Source organism: Berkeleyomyces rouxiae (assembly GCF_048999995.1).
Source record: "Berkeleyomyces rouxiae strain 22BRR77 chromosome Unknown BrBRR77_ptg000004l, whole genome shotgun sequence".
Taxonomy (NCBI): domain Eukaryota; kingdom Fungi; phylum Ascomycota; class Sordariomycetes; order Microascales; family Ceratocystidaceae; genus Berkeleyomyces; species Berkeleyomyces rouxiae.
In genome coordinates, this window is record NW_027396494.1 from 1,063,063 (window position 1) to 1,079,193 (window position 16,131).

Sequence of the window (16,131 nt, forward strand, 5' to 3'; positions counted from 1 at the left end):
TGTGTCTCTAGGCTTTGCAGCTTACTCTATTTTCTCCCTTCTTTCCCCCCTCATCAAAGGTTGTCTCACTACTGAGGGGAGGTTCTCTCTCGACTGGCCGTTGAGTTTCCTGGGCCTTGTTTGAATATTGACCCTTGTACCACCAGATGGAGATGGCTTCCACAAGGGTTCTTTCTATGATACCTAACCCTATAGTTGTTTTTCCAGGGCTCGAAATTTAGCTCACAGTTGGGAGACAAGTCTTCAAGGCCAAGGATTACAGGGAGACGGACTAAACACAGACACGATGGTGGCAGACACCACATGTTCCAATGACCGCCTTTATTTACATTGCCTCCTGACTTGAAAGGAGGGCTAAGACCGGCGATTTATAGGAAGCCTTGGACAAGCATGTGAAATTTGGCTGTCGAGTACCAGAGTGTACTTGGTTGTACATACCCTGAAGATCAAAACTGGTCAACTGGTGTGAAGGCGAATGCCTGGAACGCGAAAGTATGCAAACAAGCCGTATTAGGGTTAATATCAACCAAGGACTTGTAGAATACGACAGTCCAAGGGAGGTTGTCAGTCAGTCAGTGAGTCGTTGGGCATTCGCTTGATTTTTTTTCTCGGGTGGGCGAAGCACAGAAATGAAGAGGACGAGACAGAAGACAGAATCCTGGCTCTTTTCAAGGTCACACCCTGTGGTCGACTAACAAAGAAACAAGATGTAGGCCATGATTGGCGGGCGGGTAGGTATAGAGTACAAATGCAACACGACACATGGATGTGAGATATGGATTGACTTGGCTTGATTTGATGAGACTTGAAGCCGGTAAAACGGCTGGCTTTGTGCTTGTGCTTGTGCTTGTGGTAGGTTTTTTCCCCGAGTCTAATAACCCCTCTCTCCTCACTTCGAAAATAGCCCAAGAGGCACTCAGACGCCTAAATGGCTCAAGGCACATACAGGGCGAGGGGAACGCAGTTCTGTTGTTCCACGTGTACAAGTAGAAAAAAGCACTTGCGTATAACGACTGGTTATACTGCTGGATACACATAGACATAACACAGCTGTTATTAAGCTAAGGACATCTTTGGCCATGTCCATGTTTACTCGCCGTGGGAAACCTGCAACTATACTCGGCGGCAAAAGCTTGCAGGTGCGGGCGAGCGAGTTTGCCCATCAGGTAGATGGACGGCGATGGCTGCCTGTGGATTTGGACACGAGTGTCGATGGTGTCGTGACATGGACAAGGCTTTTTTTTTTTTTTTTTTTGGAAGTACCGCCTATCTGACATGATGGAATTGAGTGGAAAAACCAGCCAGGCCAACCATGCCGGCCTTCAATTCCTGGGGCAGGGGATCAAGACGACGGACGGATGGCCGTTGGATAAAGTTGAGTGAACGCCTCTACGATCCATCTACATACATACATGCATAATTTGGCCGTCGGGCACTATTTCTATTTTGACACCTGATTGAAATGAAAGGAATTTCTTCCCGTTGAGAAAAAGCATGGCTCCCGACTGTACTGAGACTTTCGTGTCGAATGACGGGCTTCACAGCAGCGGCAGAACGGATTCTGCACTAATACTAGCACCGCCTAGCAAATGGGTGAAGCTGTTAGTGCGCTAACTCAAAACAATCTCGGTGGCCAGAAAGGTGAAGAATCTGAACCAACCGTCTGACTTTATTCCACGCTTGCGCACAAAGCTGCTGCAGGGTTTATTTTATCTTGTTGCCGTGTTCTTTGACGTCTTGAGTCTTCCTCATCGGGGAACAGCGATGCATGTTATATTATATTTTACGTCTGAACGTTTCCGTATTGGGAAAGATGATGGCTAGGCCTTGAAAAAAAAGCTGCTGGTTGAGCCCTCCCCTCTTCAATCCAGTCCTACTGGGGCTTCAGGTGGGTCCCAATTTCGAGGGCATCAGATGTCCTCTTTGTGAGTGCATGCCGAATGCGCAGTGGATACAAGTACCTGTACAAGTGTAAATAGCGCTGTGAAAAAGGCTGCCAGGCCCTGTAGCTGATGGGTCTAGGCCCTGTAGCGGCACACTAGCCTCGTACAATGAATGCACAGTTCTAGGTACCTGGACATGTGTGCCGCATGAAATTGTGAAGGGGAGAGGGGGAAGGCGCCCTTGGTGATTAGCAGACTGCGGAACTTGCATATGCATTGTTTGGGGCCTCAGGCCTCATTTTACTTGGGCAGGGAGGGGGGCTATTTTGGGCCAAGTCTGTGAGTCTGAGAGTCTGTGAGCCTGAGAGTCTGTGTCAAGGCAAAGAAAGGCACTTGTTTGTGCTAGTTATGTGCAAGCTTGATTTTCCGAGAAGACAAGCCCAAGGCCTCTGAAGCAAGCTGACACCACAAATGAAGATGGCTCGAAGGCGTCAGGCTAGCTGAACTGTTGATCGAGAGGCGCCGAAGTCCCAGAATTGACGGACACATAGACGTCGTGTAGAAGACGAGTGTAATCCCACGGTGCTGCTCGGAGTTTTTTTTTCTTTTCTTTTCGGCTGGGTTGGATCCCCATCCTCCTGCATGTTTTGCACCGCACTGCACCCAACACGACTGGACTCGACTGGACTCGACTGGACTCGACTGGACTCGACTCAACTGGCCGACATGACGAAGTGAGGTGCAGCTGGCGCCAGGGATCTCCTTTGCTCCTTTTTTATGGGCGCTAGAACAACCAGACAGACGACAAGAACAAAAGTAGAAATAGAGAGCAGCAGAGCAGACCAGAGTAGTTGCAGTTACATATTTGGTTTGGACTGGACTAAGGCATGGTTACATTGGCAGCGTGGTGGACAAAGCGACCCGACAACAGGAAAGAGCCCGGCCATCTTTTTTTCGTCGTGCACTAGGTCGTCAAGCTCAAGCACTATACCCGTGTCGTGTCTTCCAGGGACGGGACACCTGAAATAATCAAATCAACCATAGGCTCACCCACCATACCATACATGCAGGCATGTGACGATGTTTTTTTTTTTTTTTTTTTTTTTTTTTGTTTTCTGTTTTCTGTTCTCCTGGGCTGTCTCGTCTGGCCACAGCCATAAAACGCGCAACGACATCTGCTGGGCACGAGTCCAGGCACGGGTCCTTGTCCTGTGCTATCGTGCTATAGCACAGTAACTACTGGGTTTGTCTTCCCGTAGTTACGAGGTTTTCTTTGTCGCTGGCTGTGAAACGCAGCGTGGGGCTGTCTTGGCTGTGCAGTTGCCGTGTCGGAGCCGTAGTCGCGTATGTACAACCTAGTATGTACACACATAACTAACTGCCTACTTGAAATCGTCTTTGTACATGTACTTTTTCTACACACACAAATAGCACTCCCGAACCCGCATTTGCGCTACGCTATATTGACGGGTCTTAGGGCCTTAGAGCTTAGTCAGGTCAGCCAGCGTCCATCTGCTGATGTGAAAATCCTGCCCTCCCATGGTCTCGTTACTCAACTTGCGCTGTATGCGTGTGCGCATGCCTATGTATGTAAGAAAGAGCAAACCGCCGCATCACCAGCCCGGGCAGCCACAGCATCCGCCAGAGTCTAGTGGAGACTTGCCCTTTCTTGTACCGTAGTCGCAAGTTGGTTTTGGACTGGCCTGGTCTGGCCTTGATTTTTTTTTTGCTCGCTTCACCTGGATGGCACTAGGGAAGCCAAGCCAACCCATTTCAGAAACTGCACCTGATGGGAGACTCCTCATAGGAACATATCCACCGCCCCTTCCGGGGCCGGCGTTGCCCTCTCGACAAGGACAAGTGGTGCGCTGGCGATAAAGCCACGCCTCCTAGACCTTGTACCCGCTTTTCTACCTGTGCTTGCACAAGTACCAGAACATCCTTATGTGTGTTCAATTATACAAACTCCGCTGTACAAGTACTTGTGCAGGCATACAAGCTCAGACATGGACCCCCCACACTCTGCCCTCATTTCGTTTTTGTCTGGAGACCCACTTTTCTAGTCTCCAGTTCTGCTCGGGTAGCAGATCTCACGCACTCGCATTGTTGTGTTGATGAGACTTGTCAATTATTTCTGTAATTTATTGCCGCTTTTTTTCTCCTACAGTAAAATCTTTTCCCCGACTTTTGGCAGCGACCCGCCGACTCTTTGTCGTCACTGTTTCTCTTCGGCACCCCTGATTAGGGCAGCTGCCTTCTCCTATCCTGCCCACTCAGAATCAAACCCGGAGTAAAACAAAGCAGTCAACGGGCTGTAAAAAAAAAAAAAACAGAGACCAACTAGCCAACCATACGCCAGGGTACAAAGTACTACGTCAAGCGCAGGTAGGAACCCAGGCACTTGCTTGTATTCTTGTACATTTTGTACCTGTACTTGGATACATCAGATACTTCAGATACTTCCACACACACACACACTTTAGTTTATTATTCTTCGTTTGCCCGTAAGCCTGTGTCTTCATGAGTTCTTGGTCTTCTTGATCTTGCTCCCTCTTCCCTTCTCTGTTTCTTTCTTTTCAGTTCGCACTTCTCGTCCCCAAACTCCCCCCTCCTCCGATAAAACAACCAACATCGCAACCAAAGTACCACTTTTCCTCGACAATACTCTTCAAAACCATCGACCTCCACTTGTTGCGTTGACGGTTTTTCCACAGGTTTTGTGTGTGCATATCTTGGCCTTACGGGTGTCTTTTTCTTCGTTTTTTCCTTCTTCTTTTCCTCGCTTTTTTTCATTACTGCCCTTCGCTTGTTTCGTTTTGTTGTCTTTGTTTTGTACTCTACCTTCCTTTACGTGCCTCTGTTTTCATTCCTGGCCAGCTTGATATTTGGATTCTACAGCCTCGATTGTGAATCTGCTGCGCCCAGTGACCCGCGAACAAGTCCCGTGCTTCATCGAAAGTACACGACTTTTGATTGAAGATCCCCATTGAAAGTTCTTATTGTTGGCCCATCTCGCACCTGATTCATAATTGTGGCTACGACATCTGGCACCGACTCGTGTTTCCTGCTTCATCTTTGTTGTGTTCTATTGCCGCCACGAACGCCAACGACTTGTATTTTTTTTTCTTGTGAATCGTCTTTTCCCCACGAATCGATTCACCTTTAGGTATGTCTGGAAACCAGCCGCCTGCCTGCTGATGGCAGTTGAAACATCGCGTTGGGCCATGCAAATGCCCCAAGATATCAACACCACTACCCTTTCTGCAACAAGAGTACGAGGCTAACGTTTGTCGCTCAGGTAGGATTTAAGTATTCTATTTTCAGCTTGTCTACTTGAATTCTCTGAAATTCGACACTATTCCACTTGCTACCTGTTCACCGGCTCATCGACAACGCATTTCGGAACCGTTCTGCCCACCAACACTTCTCCGTGAGAAGACTTTATACAAGTCCATTCAAACCTCGACAAAACCGGACGTTCATGGCTAGATTCGAGAACTAACGTGGAAACATCCCCGTTAACTCCCCTCTACTTCCCTACGTCGAGCTTGGGGTGTTCTGCCTTGCTCACACGATCCCGCTTTGGTCAACAACCTGCCTTGATTACTTGATATCAAAATCACCTGTACCCAAGTCTTGAATATTTGACTTGTTCGAACCGCTCAAAACGCCGCACATCCTAGAAAGCGGTATCCCAATTTTCTGCTTGACTTTCGAACATAAAAACACAGTCGCCAATATGCCCGGAGGTGTCTGCGCTGTCCTCGACTACCAAGTCGAACACATGACCGACTACGTCGCCGAAATGGCCGTCAGAGTGGTTATGCCTGAATCGGTAGTCTCGGACCGTTTTCGAAAGTTCGTCACGCAGATTCTAACTGCCACCCGACTCCCCAGCACTACCATCTTGCTTGGTATGAACTACCTCGCAAAGCGGATCAACACCATCAAGGCCAACCCTCAGGTTCATGGCCCTTACAAGGCCAGCGAAGGGGAGGTCTGGCGGTATCTCACTGTCGCTTTGCTGCTTGCGAGCAAGTTCCTCGACGACAACACTTTTCAGAACCGGTCGTGGTCCGAGGTTACTTCGATTCCCGTCTCTGAACTCAACACCCTGGAGTACGAGTGGCTCGCAGCCTGCAACTGGCAGCTGTATGTGAACCTTGACAAGACTAAGGACTACCAGGCATGGCTGTCAGATTGGCGGGCCTGGTTGGCGAGCCGTAAGTCTGCTGAAGAAGAAGCTCGTGCTGCTGAGCGTGCCATTGCCATGGCTCGTAAACTTTCCGATCTCCCTGCTATCCAGACTGCTTTCCCGTCCCATGCCCGCGGTGTTGCTTCGCCCCTCTCTGCCTACTCTGGCGGCCGCAGCTCCTTGGACATTGGCCGTTACAGCACTAAATCCGATGCCATCCACTACGACTGGAGCAGCGCCAACTACCACAACAACAATGCTCCCATCACGCCGCCAGACTCGGGCTATGCCACTCCTGAGCACCTCGTCTCGTCGTGTGCTGTCAACTCGCGTTACAATGATTGGTTTGGTCAGCAGCTGTACAATGGAAGTTACCAGCACTCCAGCCAGCCTTCCAGTGGCAGCTATTCCAGCCGGTCGGGTAGCTACAATGGCCATTATCCTTACAGCCCTTGGGAGCCGTCGTCGGGTAACTGCACCTGCTGTGCTGGCTGCCATATTGCGGATAAGGCCTACACAACCGGTCTTCACAGCTACAGCCAGGCTGTAGTTGGCTAGATGATACAAAAGCTTTCCGATTTTTCTTTTTTTCTTCTTTGTCCCTACATATTCATCTGTCTTTTCTCCTTGACGTCGTCACGCTTGCCAAAGCCTTTTTCTCTTCCCTCAGGATATCTTTTGTCTCATTTTTCTCTATCCTCTCTTCACTGGCATCAACGGCTCGAGCACCGCATCCCATGATACCCTTGGAATCTCGACGTAACGTTTGTGCGGCTCTTCTCCTTTTTCTTCTTTCACCATGGAGGTCTTTTCTTTATTCAGTCTTTGTTTTCCTGCGCCTAGTTCTTTTCCTTTGTTCTCTTCCTGCCCGATATTTCATTTCAGTCCGGGTCATTTCTCAAAACGCATCACCTACTCTGCTACGATCACTTTGTTTTTGCTTCCTGGATTTTCACACATTTTTTCTGTATGCCAACACAAGTTTTTTTGTTTACTTTTTTGTCAGCACTGTTTCGGCGTTATTTTCTTTTCGGGTTTTATTGGTTTCATGATTTACTGGACTTCGGCGTCCCGATAGACTGCGGATACCGTTTTTTTTTACTCCTTTTCACACTTTTTATTTTCTTGTTTCGTCTTTTATCATCCCCAGCGCCTTGAACAAGGAGCTGCAGCTGAGAGTTCAGCGACAAGCTGGTCATCAGACGAGGCCCTTTTTTTCTTTGTTATTTTTTACGCAGTGGCATGACGCTTATCTTTGGGGTTTTTTTTTGGAGGAGTACAATGATTTAGGAGTTTTTTTTTGTTTTTTATCCTTCTTTTTTTTTCTTATTGGTGGACCATGTCCAAACCAACGACACTTTGTTTTGTGAATCGACACGTTCGTTATCTGAGTCTCAGCCTTCTTTCTTCCACTTCGTTTCCCTGAAGCCAATGGTTTTTTAGGGAGTCCTTTTTATGTTCTTGTGCTTGCTCGTTACCTGGCAAAGTTGGCTGTCTGGCTCAAATGAGCATTGGACTTTACACAATATTTCCACACCGTGTTTTCGTTTTGTACGCTGGCCTGGAAAAGACAGCAGCTGAATCAACTCTGGCGACTCGTGCCCAACAGGACTGTGTCTCAATATTCTGAAAAGTTCACCTGATTACTGTTTCGGTTTCTGCATCTTTATTCTTCGTATATATTTTTTCATTGCCCCCTTTCCTGTCCGTTTTGAAAGCCTTATGTCTTACTGGTGCGGAATCTTGTTCGTTTTTCAATTTTTCACTTTTCGCCGAGGATGAGTGTTTCTGCTCCTGTTGTTCTTCTCGGCTCTTATACATACTCTGCCCCAGGGCTACTATTAATTATACCTAAAACGACGCGTGTCCTGTCTTTTTTATCGCTTAGTGTTAAAGTGGTGATAGTACATTGATGCAGAAATTGTGGTTTTCAACTATCGGCCCATGTGTTGTTTTAGGGTTGCCAACCGATATCCTTTTTTATTGTACAAGAAGAGTGCCAGACCAACATATACTCTTAAATTTCAAATAGCTACAAGACAATCCCAACCATAGCATGTCTCATAACTATCACAAAGACTCTCTGGTCCACCAAATTCCACGCAAGTCAAGACGAGGCTGCGTTCTCTACGGCCACTGAAATGGACGGAATGGATGGTCGTCAAAAGTGGAGCCATGACCGCTGACCCACCCTAGCCTCGCACATTTTTTTCTCCTTCTACTGTGTGGGCGGCGGCCCTTGATGGAGGGGCCTCTGTCGGCCGTCCAGGAGGCTGCGAGATTGAATATTGAGGACGTGTTCAGGCCGAGTAAACACTGGTCTATTGCGATTAATCTTTGGCATTTGTGTCTTTTTTTAATCCCTGCTGTCTGTAACCCCGCGTTGCGTTGACCATGGCAGACAAGCAGTCCGCGCAGGCTGCACAGGCTTCGAAGCCGGTAAGTCAGAGATGTCTGCCCCCTCCAACGAGTCCCCAAGCCCATGCACATGCTAAAGGCAAGTGTTCTGTAGGTCGCTGAGCCCGTGGCCACATACAAAAAGCCCACCGCCGGCAACCCGGCGCTGCGGATGCTCGGATTCCCAAACCTGCCTTCGAAGCTGCCGTCGCGCAACTGGATCATCTTCCTCACGCTATCGACCGCCTTTGCCTCAGCCATAATCTACGACAAGCGCGAGAAGAAGCGCGCCACAGCCAAGTGGCACCAGGTGGTGTCGGAGCTGGGCCGCCAGCCGCTCACCAACGGCAACGAGCTCCCGCGCCGGCTGACTGTGTTCTTGGCTGCGCCGCCGGGCGACACCCTGCGCAGCGCCCAGGACTACTACCTCGAGTACATCAAGCCGGTGCTGAGTGACTCGGGCCTGGACTGGGAGTTTGTGCAGGGCCGCCGGCAGGGCGACATCCGTGCCGCAGTAGCCGAGAAGATCCGCCGCCACCGTCGCGAGACCGAGGGTATTCCCCAAGAGGCCCTGACCACGGCCCAGCGCATCGACGCCTTTAGGCGCGAAAAGGGCCTGCCCGAGTTCCAGGGCATCCGCGGCGACGTTGTTGTCGGCCGCCATGCCTGGAAGGAGTACGTCCGCGGCGTGCACGAGGGCTGGCTCGGCCCGCTGGACTGCCCACCACACCTAGTGGTACCGGAAGCGCTAAAGCCCGAGGCTACAGAGGACGCTGAAGATTCTGGCGAAAAGAAGAAGGAAAAGGAGCGGCCGCCCCAGCCACCTTCGTACAACACTACAGCCGACTACGCGGACGCGGACGTGCCGAGATATATTCCGGCTGCTTTCGACCCCGCACAACCCGTTCGCTTCCCGCACTTGCTCGGCTTTTCGGGAACGTTTACGCGCCTCTGGCGCTATATGAACCGCCGTAAGCTAGCCGACGAGGTGGGCGCCGAGGTCGCGGCGGCGTGCTTTGCGGCACACCGCGGCTGGGCGCTCGACGCGGCGGCGACAGACGGCGGCAGCGTCGACGGCGATGAGCACGCAGGCCAGAACGAGGTGCAGCGTGCGCTGGCGTGGGAAGAGCGCGACTGGGGTAAGTGGGTGTGGGCCGAGGACAAGCCGGCAGCCGAGGGCGAGAGCGAGGAGCCTGCCAAGCCTGCCAAGGAGCGCGTATGGAAGCACGAAGTGGTCCTGGACGCGCGCATTGCGGAGCGCATGCGCCGCTTCGAGCTGCTGCCGGAGGTCGAGGAGAAGGCGCGCCTGGTTGTTGTGCCGGAGAAACAGATCGAGGGGTGGATCAAGGGCTCGTTGAGACAGCTATGGCACTGGAGTGCGCATCAGGTCAAGGGCTCACAGAAGAAACCGGTTATCAGCAATGTTGATGACGAGTAGAAAAGCGGCAGCGACGAAGAAGCTAGGCGCGGCAAAATAGACGGAGAGGGGTGCCTGGATTATATGTATACCATCCCATGTATTTATTGTATGTATCACCATTGCTCAAAGACTCGAAAGAGTCGAGGGTCACATCACACCAACTGTACGAGTAAATAGCGGCGAGGAGTTTGAATTTCAGATAATCTCTCTTCTTTTTTTCCCTCTTTATCTTGGCTTTTCTGGTGGCATTTCTAGCTATTCGGAATCAGATCCATAGTCCACGAGACTCATCAGTGCAGGCTTCTCTGGCGGTGGCTTTGGCTTTGTAGAGATGGATGGCTTGTTGGTTTCCGGCGGTTCTTTCGTCACAGGCTCACCTTGTTCAGAATTAGCAGCAACAGCAAGAGGGGGAGTGGTAGAAGATGGTGGCCTAGGCGCAAAAGTATCCGTCTCTGGTGCGGATGGCACTTTGCCTGTCGAAGCATCATCCCCAGTCCTCCGTTTCACACTCCGAGCCAGCGGCGCCTTGGACTTTCTTTTTTTGCGCCCGATCGCCCACTCGTTCTCGCCCAGCTCTTCATCGCTAGCCGCCTTTTCCAAGTCTTTGTCCGTGACCTTTTGCGCGTCGCGAAAAGCCTGGAGGCCGGCCTTGGTCTCCTGCCTGAGCCTATCGTCCTCGATGCGCTTTGCCTCGCGCACACGATCCAGAAAGTCGATGTCATCGTCGTCCAGAGTGCGGAACTGGTTGCCCAGGCGGTTCTGCTCCTCAAAGGCCGCCTGCTTGGCGGCTTTGTTGGCCTGTAAGACTTCGTACAGACTCTTCTCCTCGCCGTTGATGGCTTTGGCGCGCTCGGCAGCGCGCTGCTCGCGCTCGGCGTTGACTTCGCGTTGTACCTGGTCCCATGCGTCCTGGTTCTTGCCAAGCGTGCCTTTTGCGTGGGATATAAGTGGCATGGAAGAGGCTTCAGAGGACTGGGCTGTTGATGGGTCATGGCCCTCGATCTTGCCACTGCTTACAAATCCTGACGACATTGCAATGATTCTAGTCCGGTATGTTAGAGATATAAAGTGTACGGAAAATGCATCAAGTTGGTAGTCTTACAGAATTAATTGGATGTGTTGTATGCTGTGTTAGGATGTCGTGAGCTTCATATGTGGTGGTTAGAGGTTGTTAAAAGAGGACATTCTTTTATGCAGTGTACTGACTAAGCCACAGGAAGAAGAACATGAATATATCACGTAGTTCTTTTTTAGCGGGGCCAGAGAGAGTTTCGCTAACGGGGAAAAGGGGCGCCTGTCTTCCTTGCACAATACCCACGACACCACTTCAATTGTCGTTATTTTGAGGCACGCCCAATTGCATGCGACAGGGCTTGGGTGGGCGGCCACAGAAACAAGATCAAGAAGGGCTTTGGGAGGAAACAGAAACAGCGGACATGCAGACTGACGCACCTGGACGAGTGCGTTGTGCCCTTGTACGCACATGGCACAGCACCACGACAAAACATGTAGTTGTTGTATTCTTTGACGTCTTTAATCTTCCACGACAGAACATGTATCTGATTTGTCTGTTGCTCTACATGGACAGGACATGGTTTCACAAGCACGACTTGACGGAACAGTCTGTGGATACATGTAAACATGTACGTAACTACTTGTGCTTACCTGGTGCTTGTCCATATGCATATATACGTTGTCTTGTTACCCCACCTGGGCAAAGAATAGGAGCCCGGAAAGGGGGCTATCTGCAGACGTGTCACGCCAAAAGCCAAGGACCAAGAATACATGCATAGCAAAGACGAAGAAGAAATATTGAGAGTACTGGAGGAAAAAGCCCAGGTCCCACGTCGTTGAAGGGCCGGTGTGTGATTCTTGTGCACATGTATATAATGCATAAAACGGGGTCTGGCATCGAGTCTGGCCCAGATGGCGTCGATAGCCTCTAATATGCAGTGCTACAATGTAGCTTGGAGGAAACCCTAACCTCTAACTAGTGGTAAAGCAAAAGGAAAGCGCCGAGCCACAAACTGCAATTGTGCTCAGCGAGGCTCTTTCCACATGTAGTTTTCGTCCTCTTTCCTCGTGCTTTCGGCCACCTCTTTCTTTTTTTCTTTTCTTCTCCGCTTCTTCTTCATCTCATCAACACCTCACGATCCTCATCAACTGGTGGCTGTTTTTTTTTCTGTCACTTTTCTTCCATATCAAGGAAAACCTCCCAGTCCCCGCCCGCCCCTTCGCTATCCGCTTCCTCCTGGCCCATTCAGGAGAGCTTTAGCTGCTAGTAAGAGACTCCTCCCCCTTGTCTCGTCTCTGGCAGTGCTCGGGCTTCATTACTGTCGCAGTCTGGCTTTTCCATTTGTCGACCTGCGTCTTCTTTTTTTTTCTTCCTCCCTCCCTGTGATTCGTCCTCTGTCTGGCTGGTCTGGATTCTCGAGAGCTTGTGACATTTTTCGGCTTCAACTGCATGTCTGTGTGATTTGCCCCCTTCAGCCATCTTGCTTTGCGTGGCCCCGATCCTATCTTCAACTCCCACCTTGACCCGGTCTCCGTCTCTCGATAATCCTGCTTCGTCCCCTCCCGGTCCAACTCCAACTCTATTACCGCCCCTCTTGAAACCGTTGACCATCGCCTCTACTCTACAACAATGGACGCCAACAACAACCGCCTCTTCCTCAATTTTGGAAACAACAACGAGCGTTTGGCCACGCCCGATCGTGCTTATCCCACTACGCCATCCACCTTCCCCCAGCCCGTCTTCCCTAATGGACAAGCCGCTGCCGGAGGAGCAGCTGGCCAGCAGCAGGGCGGCCAGTATGCTGGCTCATCGCAGGGCTACCCTGCTTCTGGCGGCTACTTCCAGCAGGGCCAGTACGCTGGCTCGGCGCCTTATCAGCAGGCACCGGCCTCCAACACTGCCGTAGTCGACTATCAGAACGGCGGCTACCAGCAGCGCAGTAACACCCCTGGCAATGACCCCAATGTCGGCCTGGCCCAGCAGTTCTCGCAGCTGGGTGGCGGCGCCGCTCCCAGCTCCCGCCAGGCCCCCTACACCGGCAATGCCCGCAACCCCCCAACTGCCCAACGGCCCCGAACGGCCGGCGGCGGTGGCCAGCAGCAGGGCTACTCTGGCTACGCCAATGCCCCGCCTATGCCGTCGTCCCGCTCTGGAACTGTCAACACCAACCTCGAGTTCCAGGCCGCACCTGCGCGCAACCCCGAAAAATTCGGGCCCAATGCCAACAACAACCAGAGAAAGTGCACTCAACTGGCTGCTGATTTCTTCAAAGACAGTGTCAAGCGCGCACGTGAACGTAACCAGAGGTAGGGACACTTGCAACTCCAGCCCCCGCTATAACCCCGCCATTTGGCATACTAACGTCCAATTTCGTGCCATAGACAGAGTGAACTTGAGCAAAAGCTTTCTGATCCTAATCAGAGCAACACGCGCCGCGAGCAGTTATGGTCTACCCATGGTCGTAAAGAGGGACAGTATTTGCGTTTCCTGCGTACCAAGGACAAGCCAGAAAACTACAACACCATCAAGATTATTGGAAAGGGTGCGTTTGGAGAAGTTAAACTGGTGCAAAAGAAGGCCGATGGTAAGGTGTACGCCATGAAGTCTCTCATCAAAACCGAAATGTTCCGCAAGGACCAGCTTGCCCATGTGCGTGCTGAGAGAGATATCCTGGCCGAGTCGGACAGTCCTTGGGTCGTCAAGCTGTACACTACTTTCCAGGACACAGACTTTCTCTACATGCTCATGGAATTCCTTCCAGGTGGTGATCTCATGACTATGCTGATCAAGTATGAGATCTTTTCCGAGGATATAACGCGCTTCTACATTGCCGAGATCGTCCTTGCCATTGAAGCCGTGCATAGTTTGCACTTTATTCACAGGTCAGTCGGTCCAAGCCCAGCCAAACGTGGCAAAAGGCACACAACTATAACCATTATTCCATGGCCACTAACTTTGTACGCCACAGAGACATCAAGCCTGACAACATTCTACTTGATCGCGGTGGCCACGTCAAGCTAACTGACTTTGGTCTGTCGACTGGCTTCCAGCGTCTTCACGACAACAACTACTACCAGCAGCTTCTCCAGGGCCGCTCTACACGCCCCCGCGGCGACCGCAATTCCGTAGCGCTAGATCAGATCAATCTGACCGTTAGCAATCGGTCTCAGATTAACGACTGGAGAAGATCTAGACGTCTAATGGCCTACTCGACTGTCGGCACACCTGACTACATTGCTCCCGAAATCTTCACTGGTGGTGGTTACACGTTCGACTGTGATTGGTGGTCTCTGGGCACCATCATGTTTGAGTGTTTGGTCGGTTGGCCCCCCTTCTGCGCTGAGGACAGCCACGACACTTACCGCAAGATTGTCAACTGGAGACAAACTCTGTACTTCCCTGATGACATCACTCTGGGTACTGAGGCTGAGAACCTTATTCGGAGGTAAGAATCTGACCCCTTTTCTTTCTATTGTGAAGATTACCATACTGACAGCCCAATTCTTCCTAGTCTGATCTGCAATACCGAGAGCCGTCTTGGCCGTGGCGGTGCGCATGAAATCAAGTGCCACCCGTTCTTCCGTGGTGTTGAGTTTGAGCAGCTTCGCCGGATACGTGCTCCGTTCGAGCCGCGCCTCACCTCCAACATCGACACCACGTACTTCCCCATTGACGAGATTGACCAGACCGACAACGCCACTCTTCTGCGCGCCCAGGCCTTGCAGTCTGGCCGCCCGGCTACCACGCAGTCCGAAGAGTCGCCCGAGATGAGTCTGCCGTTCATTGGCTACACCTTTAAGCGCTTCGACAACAACTTCCGTTAGAATTTGGCTGCTTGAAACCGAGTGCTATCGAGCATGCAATAATGTGTGCTGGTCGGGAGGGGTTTATTTTTTTGTTTCTTGTTCTTTTTTTTTCTTTCGTTTTCAATATCCTGCATCTGCGTTGTTAGTCAACCGGCAATTTTTCCCTTTAATATTGAATCGTTCTTCTTTGGCTTGAGGGAAATATAAGTGATCATAACTTATGGCATGCTGGATTTAGGACTTCACATGAACGAATAGATCTAGCTATAGAGATTTTGAGATGCTCGTTCTTGATGGTCTAGCATCAGTGGGAAGGCTCCATTGGCCATGCAAAATAAAAGAGGAATTTGTTTTGTAATTTTTTTTCGGTGTTGCATACATTCAAGTCCCTTCATAAAAGCCCAAGATATCCAAAACGCCGTGAGAAACAAGTTTGAATCCGCATCAACATAAAACAGAGCAAGCCTAGAACTAAACCCAGACCACCATCATCTGGTCGATACGCCTGGCGCTGCGCCAAAGCGTTCCTCGCGCTCCGTCGTGAATATAATTTGCACCCAGTACTCTTTGGAGTCGGGGTCCCAAAAGGCAAACTGGCGCTCGTCGCGGCGATCTAGCTCGCGTGCGGGAATCTTGAAGCCGACCGTCTCATACGGTTCGGCCGCGACCAGCAGGTACTGAAAGTCCTTGTCGGGCTCTTCGATGCGCTGCGTAAAGGCGTTCATGACCTGCCACTTGGGCTGGGTCTCGAGCGGCGCATCGGGGTACTGCAGCTGGAACAGCAGGCCGTGCTGGCGCGTGGTCGGGTCGCGGATCTTGGTGACCTTGTAGCCGGGGCGGCCAATCTTGACCGTGTTGCGGCGACCGGCCTGCGCGGACAGCGCGACCGGCAGGCCGGTGGCCGGGTCGATTTCGGCGCCGCGCGCGGCGCGGCCCTCCTTTTGCTCGCGCGCGGCGCGCCGCGCCAGGTTCGTCTGGTGCTTCTTGCCCTGCGTGTGCGCCAGGTACGACCCGTCGTTCTGGTGCACCGTCAAGCACAGCCGGCACTCAAACGAGCCAATGTGGTTGCGAAAAAAGTACGGGTCCTTGTCGAGCGAAATCGTCTCTAGCGCGAGCTTGCGCAGCCGTTCGCGCCGGTCGGCGTTGGTCGCGCTGTATGAGGCGACGCCGCCGCCGCCAAACTTGGAGCCGGCCCGGTTCTGGTAGTCCATGTTGGTGTGTATGTGTGCCTGGAGAGGCGGAACGAGGAAAGAGCGGGTTTTGAGCGGGTTTTTTGAGCGAGCTTGTTCGGATTTGGGGTGCAAACTGAAGACGTGACTTTGACAGCTACAGAGAGATCGTGAGAAAAGTGGGCAAGGCTGAACAGCCTTGGGGATGAATCGTCGGACCTGCAACTCCAGACTCTGACAGCTCAG

The 16,131-nt window shown here is 51.5% G+C and overlaps 5 protein-coding genes across 5 annotated transcripts; 3 read left to right on the forward strand and 2 right to left on the reverse strand.

Moving 5' to 3' along the window:
- Window positions 1-5,622: 5,622 nt before the first annotated feature.
- On the forward strand, window positions 5,623-6,636 carry BROUX77_004518 (uncharacterized protein; the record flags this gene model as incomplete). The annotated part of the gene is made up of 1 exon (XM_073749290.1): window positions 5,623-6,636. The coding sequence occupies one exon, from the start codon at window positions 5,623-5,625 to the stop codon at window positions 6,634-6,636; it is 1,014 nt and encodes a 337-aa protein (XP_073604975.1).
- A 1,836-nt stretch (window positions 6,637-8,472) lies between these two features.
- Window positions 8,473-9,913, forward strand: BROUX77_004519 (uncharacterized protein; the record flags this gene model as incomplete). Its single annotated transcript, XM_073749291.1, has 2 exons — window positions 8,473-8,517; window positions 8,591-9,913. 2 exons carry the CDS (start codon window positions 8,473-8,475, stop codon window positions 9,911-9,913), a joined length of 1,368 nt encoding a protein of 455 aa, XP_073604976.1.
- Window positions 9,914-10,150: 237 nt separating this feature from the next.
- Window positions 10,151-10,927, reverse strand: BROUX77_004520 (uncharacterized protein; the record flags this gene model as incomplete). The annotated part of the gene is made up of 1 exon (XM_073749292.1): window positions 10,151-10,927. One exon carries the CDS (start codon window positions 10,925-10,927, stop codon window positions 10,151-10,153), a length of 777 nt encoding a protein of 258 aa, XP_073604977.1.
- Window positions 10,928-12,539: 1,612 nt separating this feature from the next.
- BROUX77_004521 (uncharacterized protein) lies at window positions 12,540-14,734 on the forward strand (the record flags this gene model as incomplete). Its single annotated transcript, XM_073749293.1, has 4 exons — window positions 12,540-13,216; window positions 13,292-13,792; window positions 13,879-14,355; window positions 14,422-14,734. The coding sequence occupies 4 exons, from the start codon at window positions 12,540-12,542 to the stop codon at window positions 14,732-14,734; spliced, it is 1,968 nt and encodes a 655-aa protein (XP_073604978.1).
- Window positions 14,735-15,204: 470 nt separating this feature from the next.
- Window positions 15,205-15,927, reverse strand: BROUX77_004522 (uncharacterized protein; the record flags this gene model as incomplete). Its single annotated transcript, XM_073749294.1, has 1 exon — window positions 15,205-15,927. One exon carries the CDS (start codon window positions 15,925-15,927, stop codon window positions 15,205-15,207), a length of 723 nt encoding a protein of 240 aa, XP_073604979.1.
- Between the last annotated feature and the right edge of the window lie 204 nt (window positions 15,928-16,131).